A 17072-nucleotide genomic window follows, 5' to 3' on the forward strand; every position below is an offset into this window, starting at 1 on the left:
TGATCCCCTGTACCTGACGCTAACGGGGGAGCAAAGGCACACGCACACACAAACATTAATACATTAACAAAATGTAGATAACCATGTCTTTTAAATTCCTTTCATACATTAATTTGCACGGTGTGCCACAATACTACACTCATTCACTCATCCACACACGCTGAGCCATACACTTATCCAGCTGTTCTATAGTAGGACAGACACAGGTGTTTCTAATAACACTGATTAATTACACGTCTAAACATAGCCTAACATGTGAATGTCTGGAGCTACACCTGCGTTACGCCTCCTATGACACCTGTAGTAAGGATCCATCGACATGGAAACACAGAGATCCAAACATTCAGTCATAAGCATACCAACACACACACACACACACACACACACACAGTCCTGTTTTCGTGTGGGGCACGGTGGTAACCGATCCATCACGAAGCAGAGAGCCGTTCTGGCTCCAGGTTCTTCTCAACACGTCTCGAGACGACCTCGGGCTAAAATTAGCATTAGCCCGTAGCTGTTCGCTGCCATCCCTCCATTAGCATCGCTGAGGAGACGCCGAGATCTCAAATTAGTGGTGTCCATCACGCTCCTGGTGTGTGCGCTGTGTGTGTGTGTGTGTGCTCCCGGTGTGTGCTCTGTGTATCTGCGATGCGTTGTGCTACACAAGGCCGCACGCCTGCAGGGCCGCGCTCCCGCCAATCATCCTAATGTGGGCGGAACGACTCAAAAGGTCGGATCAATTCGATCTGCGCGTTCCGCCCTATGTTCTATTTATTTCGGCCCCGGGGGGAGCGTTGCCTTGGACCCGCCCCGACGTCGGGCATCGGGCTGAATGTGAGTCCTCAAGGGAGACGTACGAGTCCTGCACACCGGGCGGGGCGGGGGGGTTGTGGGGGCCTGGGGGGGCGAGGCCGTTAGTCAGATGTGCTTTGACGATTATTAGGTTTCCCGCCCCGGCCGCGGCACGGTGTGAGCCTTGTGTTCACTCTAACGTCTTTCTGACAGCGCCTCGTTTTATGTGGTTTTCACTCGCCTCAGCCGGTCCCACGGTCATCCCTTTATCGTCCCGCTTCGCGGCCGTGCTAATCTCCTGAACGTCCTCCGTTCCCCCAAACCCTCAGCCTGGCGTCTGCTGTGGTGGTGAGCGGTTGAAATGAATGCATCTCTTTTGTATGTTTATCTCTGGGTCCAGACTCACAGAGAGCCGTTCATTGACTCATTTGTTGCGTCCTCCTGCTCCCGCCCCTCAGCCTGCAGCTCTCTGTGCAGCGCCGGCTCCGGGGGGGCCCCAGCTGGCCGGGGCCCCCACAGCAGCTCCCTCATGCACTGCGTCATGAAGCTGGCCTCGGGCGTCGCCGCGGACAACAGCCCCGTCCAGAAGCTCGCCTTCTCCCTATTGGCCAATCTGGCCATGTCCCGGGACTGTCGGGGCGTCCTTCAGAAGGTAATCCCTCTCGTTGTTGTGCACGTCGACGGAGACGTCGCCACTCGCGCTCAACACGTCTGGAAGAATGACCCGGACGAGGACACAACATATAATGTTCAGACGGCTCAGCGTGTTCGTCTAGAGGCTCAGCGTCCCCCTAGACGTCGCTAATCGCCCGAGGCTGATCCGCCCGACGGCTTCACGTTTGTTCCCTCCCAGCGCTCTCTGGTCTAACAATCTGCACCGCTGCATTTATGTCGTCGTGTGCTCATGCCGAGTGTCGACGATGCCAATAAAGTTGCATTCAACCCGATCCAATCGCACGAGCCAACGCCCGCTTCCTCCTCCTCTCTCCATCTGCAGAGTAACTTCCTGCAGTCCTTCCTGTCGGTGCCCGTCCCCAGGCAGGGCGGCGGGAAAGCTGCTGCCGTCGGCGGTAACAACAACAACAACAGCGGAGCAGGGGGAGGGGGGGGAGGGCTGCTGGCCATGTGGCTGCGGCTGCTGGTGTGCCTCTCCTTCGGGGAGGACGGTCAGCAGAGCGTCCTCAAGGTGCCCGGGGCCCTGGAGGTGCTGGCCGGCCTGGCCGCCCACCGGCACCACGCCCTGCTCACCCTGCACAACCTCTGCTCCTGCCCCGGGAACCGGCCCCACCTGCTGTCCAACGGTACGGGGGGGGGGGGGGGGTGGGCAGAGAGGAGGGGAGGGCAGGGGGAGACGAGAGGGGAGAGAGAGGCGGGCAGGGGGAGACCAGGGGAGAGAGAGGAGAAGACTGGGGGGGGGAGAGGGAGGGAGAGGAGGGCAGGGGGGGAGGGACAGGGGAGAGAGAGGAGGGCAGGGGGAGAGGGGAGGGAGGGGAGAGGGAGAGAGGGCAGAGGTGAGAGGGAGGGCAGGGGGAGAGAGGAGAGGGGATGGGGGAGGAGAGGGTGGGAAGAGGGAGGGAGGGCAGAGGTGAGAGGAAGGGCAGGGGGAGAGAGGAGAGGGGATGGGGGAGGAGAGGGTGGGAAGAGGGAGGGAGGGCAGAGGTGAGAGGGAGGGCAGGGGGAGAGAGGAGAGGGAGGGGAGGGGAGAGAGAGGAGGGCAGGGCAGAGGGGAGGGTCGGGGAGGTTGTGGCGGGCAGGAGACCCGCAGCTCAATTAGTCACATTTCCTTGACGTTGAGCCAAGCAGGATAGCTCGGAAACCAACACACCGACAATGAGACAGATTTGTAATGAAAAAGCTGATTGAAATATCAAGTTGCGTGCGTGCGTGTATGAGGGGCCGCCTGGGACAGGACATCTTTTTACATGTATGTATGAGAGTGTTTAGTAGTGTATGTGAGAGAGAATAGTAGTGTGTGTGAGGGTATAGTTGTGTATTTGAGAGAGTATATATGTTTATGCAAGATAATATATTGTAGTGTGTGTGAGAGAGTATATATGTTTATGCAAGAGAATATAGTTGTGTGTGAGAGAGTATATATGTTTATGCAAGAGAATATAGTAGTGTGTGTGAGAGAGAGTATAGTTGTTAATGCAAGAGACCGAGTGTCGAGGTGTCCTTGAGCAAGGCACCTAACCCTGACTGTTAGCTCCCAACGCGCTGGCTGCCGCCTTGCATGGCTGACTCCGCCGTCAGTGTGTGAATGTGTGCGTGAATGGTGAATGTGAGGCAATATTGTAAAGCGCTTTGGGTGGCCAATGGTTAGATAAAACGCTATATAAATGCAGTCCATTTACATTTACATTTACATACACTACTATACTCTCTCACATACTCTACTATACTCTCTCACACACACTACTATACTCTCTCACACACACTACTATACTCTCTCACACACTACTATACTCTCTCACATACTCTACTATAGTAGTGCGTCCTCTCTCAGACGCACTACTATACTCTCTCACATACACTACTATACACTCTCACATACACCACTATACTCTCTCACACACTACTATACTCTCTCACATACACTACTATACACTCTCACATACACTACTATACTCTCTCACACACTACTATACACTCTCACATACACTACTATACTCTCTCACACACTACTATACTCTCACATACACTACTATACACTCTCACATACACTACTATACTCTCTCACACACTACTATACTCTCTCACATGCACGACTATACACTCTCACATACACTACTATACTCTCTCACATGCACTACTATACTGTCGTGGCAATTTCTCTATTAGATATTGCGTCTGAGACAGATGAGATCTTTAGATGCAAAAAAGCACACAATACTTGTAGGCAATTGCTGGTCGCATATATTTGTATTAAAAAAGTACTAACAAAGATACATCTCAATATGCATCAACAAACAATAAAAAACAGGCATACAATAATAATAATCTGAGGCCTCAGATGGAAACTCTCACGGCGCATTACTTCATATACTAAAGACACGCTTAGAGGAAAGTTCCCCGAGCCTTCTAATCAATGAGTTCTTATTCGTTTGGGTTTATTAGGGGGTGGTCCCCCAATACCAAAAGCCTTTGTGTACCAGATGGTTATCTTTACAACTGCAGCTGTGGGGAATGCATTGGAGGGGGTAGCGGCCGTGCCATCGACCCCTTGGCTTTGTTGACGCTAGCCAGGGGGTCGAGAAAACAGGTTCACACATCAAAGGATTGCATGGAGGGTGATTTACAAGACATGAAAACATAGGAACAGGCAGGCAATAAAAAATGCATCCCTCAATCCTTGGCGGTTTACACTTTAAAATGACCCGCATGGAGTAGAACGTAGGCCCTATCTTAAATTACACAGAATAGCAACAAAACTTAAATTCATACATAGACCAAAACAATACAACATGTGGATTTTCCATCACACTCCCCCCTTTGATTATTTATAATCACAAAAATGATGCAACCTTTAGGATTAAAATGATCACTTAATCGAAACATGCACATGTTCAAAATCTATCATGTTCGACCATCAGCACTTCTCCGTTTTTATAGGAGGTTGTTCAGAGTATTCAGGAAAGAATAGATTTTCGCTACTCCTCTTCCTCACTGCTTAAACTATTCCAATCCGAGGCAGGGTATGTTCCAGCTACCCGCGTCAAAGCTGGGTACTTGTTTTGCATTGGTTCAACTATTATAAATTGGGAGACCGCGGCTGTGGTTAATTGCTTCACACAAGCTTTAACGCACGCAATTGTTATAATTAGTATTATTACTATGATCAATAGGGCTACAAAAAACATTATCGTATTTCTTACAAAGGGTGTACTCCAATCTGAGAACCAATTCCCGAACACACTTTCGATATCCCAGGAAGTAATTTTAGCAAGGTCATTAATGGCCTTGCTGTTTTCCCTGTGGAACTTCACGACAGATAGATTCGCTGAATGTACGTATGAGCAACATTCCGAGCCAATAATTTTACACACACCTCCGGTTGATGCAAGGATTAAGTCTAATGCCATGCGATTTTGGAGTGCCACCTTAGTAACCTCCTCGAGTTGTGTTGACATGGCTGTGACGACCCTGTCCGTGCTATTAATGTGAGCCTCTAATGCGGTGGATAGGGCCTTTGTCTCCTGTTGATTTAAATACACCCCATATCCAGGTATTATCATGCCCAGAAATCTCTGGAGATCACGTTTGTGTTTGGCATGGTGTCCGTCTAACACCTGTATTTCTTGCTGGGTCACCACACGAAGCATTGGTACTGCGTATGCCAAGTAACATGTACCCTCCATACGGTTCGGTACAAAGCTATACATTTTCCTGCCGCATGCGAGGAACACTCCGGTTGGTAAATCTACTGAGTTAGGACTGATTTGTATTGATTCGTTCAGGGATAATTTGTGCAATTGGCCAATGCAATTGCTATTTTCCAGATGGATTACGTCCTTGGGGTTTAGATTGGGTTGGGTAATATTTATGCAATTCGTAACGTTAAACAATTTCGTTATTGTGAATTGATGACGAGATGTTTTTTGTTCTTTTAACGTGGGGTTAGTGGAGTGTGGAAGTTCACACCTGGTTTCTGCACATCGGGTCGCACGCAGGGTTGGTGGTGCTAATCTTGATGAGGTCAGCACCGTTGAACACTCGATCCTGGGAATATTATGCGACCTATTGCATATTGCTCCTACAAGTGGGCAGTTACAGTGTGTTCCGCTTTCACCAGCCTCACAGTCAATTTGCGCATGATATGACTTCACTGTTAGTAGACTACCAAAGTTACCTTCTATACTTGATATTATCGCCATCCCGATGATCCGTGTTTGATTGCATCCCTGCGGGGTATGTTCTCTCGCAACATTTTCTATCTTGTTGACGATATCTGGCGCTGTTATGTAATATTTTTGTAGCGAGGCTGCATCTTTTGTGTCATCACAAGCTTTGTTTAAATTATTTGATGTCAAGTTTCGCCAATTCACAGTTAGAAATTGTAGGTGGGAAAGTGGAACTGCAGCTACGACCGGCCCTTCAGCGCTGCTGGGTATGTGCATGCACATCCAACAATCTGTTTTGTTTAGATGTCTTACTGTCTCGTGCATTAACCGAATTATTGAATTTTCAATTTCAGGTCCCACCTCTCTCTTGGCCCTTGTTCCCGTCGATATTGGATTTACATGAGGTTCTGGTGTCATTACTGATTTGCACGTTAAAAATGATGGAATAAACATAATTGCACTTAGAACAACAAGACCACAAATGATTCCTCGGATCCTCCATCCGAGCCTCTGAACGGATTGTCGTCGTCTGGTTCTGGTGTCCATGTTGCTTGATGTCGATTCTGGCCGCGTCCCTCCCCTGGCCAGAGAAAGTTTCTGGGCCTGGATCTGACGTGATTGTATATGTGTGAGGATGAGTGAACAGCACTTCACCCTGTTTCCGTGTTGGGGTGACGGCCTAGGGGGTTGGGTCGGAAATGACCGTTGGCGTGAGTGGTGGTGCCCCTCTGCAATGGCTGGCGTAGATCCAGGTGGCCCTCTCAGCTACCGGTTGGGTCGGAAATGACCGTTGGTGTGAGTGGTGGTGCCCGTCTGCAATGGCTGGCGTGGATCCAGGTGGCCCTCTCAGCTACCGGTTGGGTCGGAAATGACCGTTGGTGTGAGTGGTGGTGCCCGTCTGCAATGGCTGGCGTGGATCCAGGTGGCCCTCTCAGCTACCGGTTGGGTCGGAAATGACCGTTGGTGTGAGTGGTGGTGCCCGTCTGCAATGGCTGGCGTGGATCCAGGTGGCCCTCTCAGCTACCTTGACAGCTGATGATGTGATCAAAAGGACTTGGAATGGTCCCAACCACCTTGGTGAGTTCCAGGTCCGTCTTCGATAATCCTTCACCACAATCCAATCGCCTGGTTGTAGATCGTGGAGTTGCCCTTCCTTTGACAGCGGTAATGCCTCCTTCACCTGTATACGGATGGATTGCAAAGTCCGAGAGAGGTTAACACAATAATCAATCATGTCGTGATGAAAAAATTCTGTGTTCAAGTTGTTGTTGTGTGGTGCACCTGTCCCCATTGGCATCGGCCGTCCCATTAGGACTTCATAAGGGGACAGACCTACCTTTACTCTGGTGCGTCCCCTCATGGCCAGGAGGACCAGTGGCAAGACCTTTAGCCATGACATACCTGTATCCGCAGCTGCTTTGGCCAGTTTGTTCTTTAGAGTACCATTCTCCCTCTCCACTGCCCCACCACTCTGAGGGTGGTACGCACAATGGTTGCGTAGATCAATTCCTACATACTTGGACAACTGTTGGATGGCTTGGTTCACAAAATGTGAACCATTGTCACTGGACAATTTCTTTGGGATTCCCCTTGGGGATGATTTCTGTGATCAAGGCTTTGGCCACGGCCGCAGAGTCGGCCGCTTTGGTGGGGAATACCTCAACCCATTTGGAAAACATGTCAACTATCACCAAACAATACTTCTTTCCCTCACATGGTGTTAACTCTATAAAATCCATCATCAGATGATCAAATGGTAGTGATGGTTGTGGGTGGCTAGTGGGTGCTACTTTCTTTCCTCTTCCTATGTTGTTGGTGACACACACAATACATTTTGCACAAAAACTTTGTGCATAGTTTGAAAATCCTTGTGTATACCAGTGCTGGTCAATGCTATCTACCATTCCCCCCTTTGACACGTGGTCTCTACCATGTGTCATATTAGCGTAGATAGGGAACAAACATTTAGGTAAGCATGGGCGCCCATTAGGACCGTACCACAACCCCATGCGGTATGTTGCACCAGCTGATTTCCACAGCTGACGCTCTGCGGGTAAGGCCCTGGTTTGAGCCTTCGCCAGTTCTTCGATCGTAACTGTGGGCGTCAGTTGTGTCATCTGCAAGGTGGAGGCAAGCGGGGCTTTGGCAGCCGCCTTAGCACCTTCGTCCGCCAGAGCGTTTCCCCTGGATATCAAGTCCTTAGCCCTTGTGTGTGCTTCACATCGACAAACAGAGATGGCAGTGGGTAAGAGGATAGCATCCAGTAGATTAGCAACCAATTGTGAATGGTTAATTCGTTGGCCCGTGGATGTGAGGAAGCCACGCATTTTCCATAGTGTGCCAAAATCATGAACAACACCAAAAGCATACCTACTATCAGTGTAAATGGTAACCCGTTTACCCTCTGAAAGTATACACGCTCTGGTCAGGGCGAACAGCTCAGCCGCCTGGGCTGAAAGGTTAGATGGTAACCTTGCTGATTCCACCACGCAGTCCTGCGTGGCAATGGCGTAGCCCACTTCACTAACACCTGTGATCACATTCTTCCGGCTTGAACCATCGACAAACAGAACATCATTCCCTGCTGGGAGTGGGGTGTCTGACAGGTCCACCCGTGGTGTGCACACCTCGTTAATGGTGGCCACACAATCGTGGGGTTCCCCATCTTCAGGGGTGGGCAGCAAGGTGGCTGGGTTTAATACAGTACATCTTTTCAAAGTAATGTTAGGCATTGCAAGCAACACGTTGTAGTATGACAAGAATCGTGATGCTGTTAGATGCGATGTACTTTGGGTTAACAAAATAGATGAAACCTCATGGGGTACAAGCAAAGTTAATGGCATGTAACCCACCAGCCCCCTACTGGCGGCAACCGCCATTGCCGCTGCTGCCACTGCCTTCAAACAGTGTGGTAGACCTGCTGCCACCGGGTCTAATTTAGATGAGTAATAGGCGATGGGGCGCATCTTGCCCCCATGTTCTTGCAACAGAACCGATGTCATGTATCCATTTCGCTCCCCCACAGTCTGTGTGAAGGGGCGCTTGTGGTCCGGCAACCCTAAAGTGGGAGGAGCCATAAGGGCCTTTTTAAGGTCTTCAAAAGCAGCGTCTGCCTCTGGGGTCCATGTCACGTGGTCATTTGGGGTCAGTCCATGTCTGTGTGTGATGTCTTGGAGTGGTTGTGCCAGATTTGCATAATCGAGTATCCACTGTCTACAGTAGCCCGTTGTTCCCAGGAAGCCCATCATTTGTTTCTTTGTGATGGGTTTTGGCATGTTTTGAATTGTTTTTATCCTCTCCCCGCTAAGGGACCTGCCGTTCGGCGTGATGATGTGGCCCAGGAATGTTACCTTTTGCAATACAAACTGTAGTTTAGCTACACTGGCCTTGTGGCCCTGACTGGCTAAAAACTGTAATAATACAATAGTGTCCTGTTTGCACACGTCGGGGTCAGGGGAACAAATTAAGAGGTCGTCTACGTATTGAATCAATGTGCTCCCCCCCGGAAAAATCAAATGATCCAAATTGTCGTGGAGCGCTGCTGAAAAAACAGCCGGTGATTCACAATACCCTTGGGGCATCCTAGTCCACGTATATGGCTTACCATTGAATTGAAAAGCAAACCAAAATTGGCTCGCAGGATCCACCGGTATGCTAAAGAACGCGTTTGCTAAATCGACCACTGAAAACCATTTACTATTCCCAGGTACCTGTGTTAATAGTGTGTGAGGATCTGGAACAATGGGTGTTCTGGGATGCACTGCATCGTTTACCTTCTTTAAATCTTGCACAAACCGCCATGCGGTAGGTTGGCCTTCAACTGGTGCCTTCTTCACTGGGAATATTGGGGTACAGCATGGTGAATACGGACACGGGATTATAACACCGGCTTCCAACAGTGAGTTGAAAACAGGTGTTATACCATCAATCGCCTCTTGGCGCAGCCTGTATTGTGGTTGCTTTGGTCTGTATGTTGATTTGGGAGTCACCATTAGGGGCTCCACATTTTGTATGCAGCCCACATCGTACTTGCTTTTAGCCCACAGGGTGGGTGGGACCTCAGCCAATCGTGGGTCGTCCACCGTCATCTGTGGGAGCAAGTACTCTGGTGACTCCCCCGTAGCACCTCGCATTTTTTGCACTGAGTGTCGGGTTTCAAAAGCTCCACCCCACGCTCTGTGTCTCAGACCCGTTGCGGGTGAGAAATATTGTCCCTCAGGACCATGCGGGTCTGGTATCCAATCACATGCTCCCCCCCCTTTCACTGCCCATGGGCCCAATTCAGCCCATGTCATGTCGGGGGTTTTTGCAAGGGACACATGTGGTGCTGAGCCTGGGATTCTAAAGAATCCCTTTACTTCCTCATTAGAAGCTACGGTTAACATGCAACATTTCTCATTCCAAAGCAACAACTGCCCCATCAACACAGCTGTTTCACAATCGTCTTTGTACCAATGTTCCTCCACTTCTGCTATTTGTCCATCATAAGACATTCTGGCAGGACAATGCAAATTATCTGTGGGCATGTATTGTATTTCTGGCTGGTTCTGCATGCAGTGGTGTGCGGTTGTTATCAGTATGTCAGCTATTGCTCCCGGTCCCTCTCGCAGCAAGTCCCATGAATAAAAGTACCCTGGTGCGCGTGCCACACACGAGTATGCTTGGATCATGGGGCTTGCATTGGAGGTAACCGTGAGGCCCGCGTCGGTGCAAATGACACTCAGCCCTAGGCGACACATTAAATCTCTCCCCAACAGGTTTGTCGGACATTGGTCTGACAGAAGGAACGAATGTTTGAGTTGTTTATCGCCGTCCCGTACGGAGAGCGGGACCGTGAATTTTTCCTTAAAGGGTTGTCCGCCCGCCCCAACCACCTGTATGACACGACCACTCAGTTTTGTTACATATTTCCATTCCTTGGAGGACAATACTGAATGATTTGCCCCTGAATCAACTAGGAATGTTGTCTCTTTACCATTTACATTTATGTTTGTCTGAGGGAGCTGATCAGGTCGCGTAAGGCTGGTGAGAACCATACAACAATTATTTGGGTGTAATGCTTGTGAGCGTTGTGACGCTGAGCCTAACAGTTCGGGTGTTTGTTGTGTTTGTGTTATGGTGCTCATACCTCCTCCTTGGACCTGTCCTGCTCCGGCGTCCCGTCAATACGAATTCCCCCTTCCATCTTTGCCTCTCTTTTCATCTTTGCCCTTCGGGTGATTTACAGTCACTTCACGGGAAGGTGCGGACTTCCAGTCGTCCTCTTCGTCCTCTCTCTCCTTTCTGACGGGGCAATCTCTTAACCAATGATCCTTGGAGCCACAATAATAACAGTCCCGGGTGAACTTTCTCCCTTCTGGCCGGTCGGTTCCTTGGTTTCTTTCACGACGGATGGGCTTAGGATGCTTCAGGTCCTTCAGTTGGGCGAGCTGGAGCTTCTTGGTTGTCTCTTCTTTTCTATTCTTCCCGAACTTTTCTTTCTTCATGAAAAGGTTTTCTGCGTGGGTCGCGTGACTTATAATCAAATCAAGTCTGGCGGTACGCCACCCAATGCAGTGTGTCTCTATGAATTCCGATATTTTGTCGGTCAACGCATCCAGGAAGGCCGCGGTGAGATTTTCTTCATACGGAGTCTGAACCACTCGGTCGGTTGGTACAGGCAGTCCCCCGTGGATCTTGAACACCTTTTCAACGCGGTCCATCAAGTCAGCCACCGTCTCGCCTTCTATTTGTTGGATCTTTCGAATAGCGGTCCAATCTCTAACCATGGGGAACGCCCCCCTGGCCCGTTCACACAGTCCCTCTACCAGCCGGCGGTACACGGACCCTTGATCCCAATTGAACATTAAATCAGCTTCGTCCCTCCCGGGCATGTCGCCTTGGATACGACCCCACCTTAGGGTCAGTCTGTACGCACAGAGTTGGCGCACTTCACTGATGGATGCCTTGTGTTGTTGGATCAACTCAAGGAGGGATGTGGCGAAGGCAGGCCCCCCCACTGTAGCTGGGTCTGGGAGCCATTCCGCTATGTCCTTAATGTCACTGGGTCTCCATGCACGGAAAACGTATGCTGGACTGCCATCCTGGGGGTTCAGTACTTCGATCATGGGGAATTGTCCATCCATCACGTCCTCATGTTTAAGAGTTGGGGAGAACGCCATTCCCTGGTTTCTCAAGCGGCTGGCGACGGGTTCCCGCTTGGTCGGTGTGGCCGCCTGCTGGAATGATTGTGGAGCATTCCCCTGGCTTCGAGTTGCAGGCCTCGTGCTGCGAGCGGGAGCCTTCTCCTCTTCTTTCGGGGGACACACCTCTTCTTCGAGGCCAGGGTAGAGAGTGTCCGATGAGACGGCTTCATGGGCGTTGTCATACGGAGGAGGAGAAGGGGGATTCGCACGCGGTCCGCCGGTGCAGTCCAGGTCCGGGTCTATATCTCGGGTGACATTGAGATTAAAAATCCCTACACTCTCTACGCTCTCTGTCCCTGGCTGATTTTTTTTTCTATCCTGGCCCTCTCTTTCCCACAAATAAAATGCACACCAACATAGTTTGGAACTTTTCTTTTTCATTTCTGACTCCAACAATCGTTTCTCTAACTCCTGTAATCGTTTTAAGCTAAAACTCCCCATTTCAGGAAATCCCAGTTTGCACCAATATTTTAAACCCTCCAGAGCCGCTTCACCATGCTTCTCCAACATCACCTTCGCAGGTCCCGTTATCTCCGTTTTTCCAGATTTGTTACCCATGTTTTAGATCCTTTCACACTATTAGTTATTATTGAACGAATTATATAATATACCCGTAACCTCCTTGTTACTATAACACATATAAATATTTATTAACGAATGTATACCTATTATTATTATCTATATATAAATGTGACCCCAACAGCGCATAACGGGGTTCCCTTTACCGTTTTGACAGACCCTCCTGCCCTTTCTGTTACATATATAACATATAGTTCATATATTGACGGAACTTCACCGGAGTTGCTTTACCGTATGTTCCTATAACAAAGTTCGAACGTGCTGAGCCTGGGATTCTAAAGAATCCCTTTACTTCCTCATTAGAAGCTACGGTTAACATGCAACATTTCTCATTCCAAAGCAACAACTGCCCCATCAACACAGCTGTTTCACAATCGTCTTTGTACCAATGTTCCTCCACTTCTGCTATTTGTCCATCATAAGACATTCTGGCAGGACAATGCAAATTATCTGTGGGCATGTATTGTATTTCTGGCTGGTTCTGCATGCAGTGGTGTGCGGTTGTTATCAGTATGTCAGCTATTGCTCCCGGTCCCTCTCGCAGCAAGTCCCATGAATAAAAGTACCCTGGTGCGCGTGCCACACACGAGTATGCTTGGATCATCGGGCTTGCATTGGAGGTAACCGTGAGGCCCGCGTCGGTGCAAATGACACTCAGCCCTAGGCGACACATTAAATCTCTCCCCAACAGGTTTGTCGGACATTGGTCTGACAGAAGGAACGAATGTTTGAGTTGTTTATCGCCGTCCCGTACGGAGAGCGGGACCGTGAATTTTTCCTTAAAGGGTTGTCCGCCCGCCCCAACCACCTGTATGACACGACCACTCAGTTTTGTTACATATTTCCATTCCTTGGAGGACAATACTGAATGATTTGCCCCTGAATCAACTAGGAATGTTGTCTCTTTACCATTTACATTTATGTTTGTCTGAGGGAGCTGATCAGGTCGCGTAAGGCTGGTGAGAACCATACAACAATTATTTGGGTGTAATGCTTGTGAGCGTTGTGACGCTGAGCCTAACAGTTCGGGTGTTTGTTGTGTTTGTGTTATGGTGCTCATACCTCCTCCTTGGACCTGTCCTGCTCCGGCGTCCCGTCAATACGAATTCCCCCTTCCCCCCCTTCAGGGTAGAGAGTGTCCGATGAGACGGCTTCATGGGCGTTGTCATACGGAGGAGGAGAAGGGGGATTCGCACGCGGTCCGCCGGTGCAGTCCAGGTCCGGGTCTATATCTCGGGTGACATTGAGATTAAAAATCCCTACACTCTCTACGCTCTCTGTCCCTGGCTGATTTTTTTTTCTATCCTGGCCCTCTCTTTCCCACAAATAAAATGCACACCAACATAGTTTGGAACTTTTCTTTTTCATTTCTGACTCCAACAATCGTTTCTCTAACTCCTGTAATCGTTTTAAGCTAAAACTCCCCATTTCAGGAAATCCCAGTTTGCACCAATATTTTAAACCCTCCAGAGCCGCTTCACCATGCTTCTCCAACATCACCTTCGCAGGTCCCGTTATCTCCGTTTTTCCAGATTTGTTACCCATGTTTTAGATCCTTTCACACTATTAGTTATTATTGAACGAATTATATAATATACCCGTAACCTCCTTGTTACTATAACACATATAAATATTTATTAACGAATGTATACCTATTATTATTATCTATATATAAATGTGACCCCAACAGCGCATAACGGGGTTCCCTTTACCGTTTTGACAGACCCTCCTGCCCTTTCTGTTACATATATAACATATAGTTCATATATTGACGGAACTTCACCGGAGTTGCTTTACCGTATGTTCCTATAACAAAGTTCGAACGTGGCCGATTTGTTCGAATATACGTTTTCAAAACAGTATATACCGTTTTTATAACGGATTTTATGTAGCTTAAAAGTATTTTCAAGCTACAGAAGTATTGAGATCTCACCTGCTCGAATTCTTTTGTTTCCTTCTGGATACCGTACTGAAGAAGCCTTAGTTTATCCCCCACAGGCACTCTCTCCTCGACCCCATTAGTCTGGTTACAGTCACCTGGAGGCGGGGTAGAGCTTTGGGACCGACTCGGACCTGTTTTGGAGCGATATTTCGTGGAATCTTCAGGTTAGATATCCCGGACGAGCCCCCAAATTGTCGTGGCAATTTCTCTATTAGATATTGCGTCTGAGACAGATGAGATCTTTAGATGCAAAAAAGCACACAATACTTGTAGGCAATTGCTGGTCGCATATATTTGTATTAAAAAAGTACTAACAAAGATACATCTCAATATGCATCAACAAACAATAAAAAACAGGCATACAATAATAATAATCTGAGGCCTCAGATGGAAACTCTCACGGCGCATTACTTCATATACTAAAGACACGCTTAGAGGAAAGTTCCCCGAGCCTTCTAATCAATGAGTTCTTATTCGTTTGGGTTTATTAGGGGGTGGTCCCCCAATACCAAAAGCCTTTGTGTACCAGATGGTTATCTTTACAACTGCAGCTGTGGGGAATGCATTGGAGGGGGTAGCGGCCGTGCCATCGACCCCCTGGCTTTGTTGACGCTAGCCAGGGGGTCGAGAAAACAGGTTCCCACATCAAAGGATTGCATGGAGGGTGATTTACAAGACATGAAAACATAGGAACAGGCAGGCAATAAAAAATGCATCCCTCAATCCTTGGCGGTTTACACTTTAAAATGACCCGCATGGAGTAGAACGTAGGCCCTATCTTAAATTACACAGAATAGCAACAAAACTTAAATTCATACATAGACCAAAACAATACAACATGTGGATTTTCCATCACAATACTCTCTCACATGCACGACTATACACTCTCATACATACATGTAAAAGGAACATAATAGTGTGTGTGTATGAGCATAGTGGTGTATATGCAAGATAATGTGTAAGACCAAGTATGAATTCTGTCCCAGGCGGCCCATCATATGCGTGCGTGCGTTCGTGAGTAGATAATCTACTGACTAATATCATGATGATGATTCACTTCCCGTACAAAGGCTAATTTCCTGTTTTTCGTTATGTATCCCATGTCATTCAATCTGTCAGGGTGAGATTGCTAGTTTGTGTAATATTATCCTACCAACTTCACACGCACCAATATGAATGATAGTATGATTAGGGTTTCATTTTGATTTCTGTCCGTCTGTAGTTCTGTGTTTGTAGTTTGGGAGATACCCAGCTGTGTGTGTGTGCTGAGTGTCTCTGGTTGTGTGTGGTGCTCCTCTCAGACAAGGCCATGAAGGTGCTGCTGTCCAGTCTGGACAGCAAGGAGACTGTGGTCCGGTCCATGGGGGCTTCAGCTCTCTGGGCCCTGCTGCATAACAGTCAGAAGGTAACACATGCACCAGCACACACACACACGTGCAAACGCACACACACACACACACACACACACACACACACACACACACACACACACACACACACACACACACACACACACACACACACACACGCACGTGCAAACTCACGCACGTACGCACACACAGTGTAACACTTACACGCACGCACGTACACAAAGAAACAATGTAACACACACACAAACGGTGTAACACTTGCACACACACAAAGAGAAACACTCATATACACATTCAAACAATCACGCACACTCAAAGACCCACACATACACACACACATTAAGATATGCTCCATGGCTGAGCCTTGATATGGCATGAAAACGGTTTTGAGACCATGTTGATCTTTTCAATTCGTTGCTTCTAAGCAAGGAAGTGCTAAATAATCTAAACTGGCCGATCTTCTCCGGTTCCAATGGGATAGTGGGACATGCTCTGCAGGATCAAAGCACAGCCTTCCTAATGTCGATTTCCTGCCCTGGTTCTCTCTCCTGATAGGCCAAGACGAGCTTGAAGAGTCCTTCTGTCATGCTGAAGCTGGAGAAGGCGCGCGCTGTGGCCAAGAAAGGTAGAGGAGGACATTCTCTCCGTCCATATCCGTCCTGTCAAAATGTTAACAATTTGTTATGACTGTTGATGAAAATGTGAATACTTCCATTGTTTAGATTATTTACATGAGGGGCAAAGATACAAAAATTAGTTGTATGTCACTCAAACAATTGTGTGTGTGTGTGTGTGTGTGTGTGTGTGTGTGTGTGTGTGTGTGTGTGTGTGTGTGTGTGTGTGTGTGTGTGTGTGTGTGTGTGTGTGTGTGTGTGTGCGTGCGTGCGTGCGTGCGTGCGTGCGTGCGTGCGTGCGCGTGCTTTTGTCTTCATCACAGATGCAGTGAAAGGGCCAGACTCCATGAATGCCTATCTGTTGAAATGTCTTGAAAACCTTTGCAGGCTGTTGAAGAGCTGAGACACAATCACACACTTTCCCTCTCAGCACTTCAGTCAGTCCTATATTCCTTTAAAACATGACTCTATAGTAGACATTGTTTTGTACAGTGCATGTCAAGATCCGTACTTGGCTTTAACCAAGCTGTATCAGGGCGATAGTGGAGCAGGTTGTTTTGTATGTATTCATAATCTCACTTCTTAAAGAGATAAGAGGAAGAAGTGAGATTTGCTGAATCTATGGAGCGACCCCTCCTGTTTGCTGGTTTGAATAGAGATGAGCATCTTCACTTAACATGTCTTCCTCCATTGTACAATAAAGACTTGAATATTTATATTTTCTTATTAAAAGACCAATGGATGATGTT

At 48.3% G+C, this 17072-nt stretch overlaps 2 protein-coding genes across 5 annotated transcripts in view; one reads left to right on the top strand and one right to left on the bottom strand.

The window, feature by feature from the left end:
• rttn (rotatin) overlaps positions 1 to 17066 on the top strand; it is a 65173-nt gene extending 48107 nt beyond the window's left edge. The window contains exons 45-49 of one of the 2 annotated variants that reach the window (XM_030348339.1): positions 1251 to 1444; positions 1790 to 2093; positions 15641 to 15744; positions 16265 to 16334; positions 16647 to 17066. In XM_030348339.1, the coding sequence (XP_030204199.1) occupies positions 1251 to 1444; positions 1790 to 2093; positions 15641 to 15744; positions 16265 to 16334; positions 16647 to 16726 (752 nt within the window). In that variant the 3' untranslated portion in view covers positions 16727 to 17066. Of the gene's footprint in view, positions 1 to 1250; positions 1445 to 1789; positions 2094 to 15640; positions 15745 to 16264; positions 16335 to 16646 lie in introns of those variants that run through there. The other variant, XM_030348340.1, reaches the window with a different exon arrangement.
• On the bottom strand, positions 4024 to 12070 carry LOC115536890 (syncytin-1-like). 3 transcript variants are annotated; one of them, XM_030348350.1, is made up of 2 exons: positions 10762 to 12070; positions 4024 to 6813 (listed from the first exon to the last, which is right to left on the bottom strand). In XM_030348350.1, the coding sequence occupies exon 2, from the start codon at positions 6177 to 6179 to the stop codon at positions 4443 to 4445; it is 1737 nt and encodes a 578-aa protein (XP_030204210.1). In that variant the 5' UTR covers positions 6180 to 6813; positions 10762 to 12070; the 3' UTR covers positions 4024 to 4442. The 3 variants fall into 3 exon arrangements, with proteins under 3 accessions (XP_030204210.1, XP_030204209.1, XP_030204211.1); XM_030348349.1 differs by having other exon boundaries at positions 9407 to 12070; XM_030348351.1 differs by having other exon boundaries at positions 5693 to 6813; positions 9407 to 12070.
• Positions 17067 to 17072: the final 6 nt, after the last annotated feature.

The sequence above is a fragment of the Gadus morhua genome, chromosome 23, assembly GCF_902167405.1.
Source record: "Gadus morhua chromosome 23, gadMor3.0, whole genome shotgun sequence".
NCBI classification, from domain to species: domain Eukaryota; kingdom Metazoa; phylum Chordata; class Actinopteri; order Gadiformes; family Gadidae; genus Gadus; species Gadus morhua.

Coding starts and splice junctions, on each gene's coding strand:
- LOC115536890 (XM_030348350.1), bottom strand. CDS start 6,179: ATGGACACCAGAACCAGACGACGACAATCCGTTCAGAGGCTCGGATGG.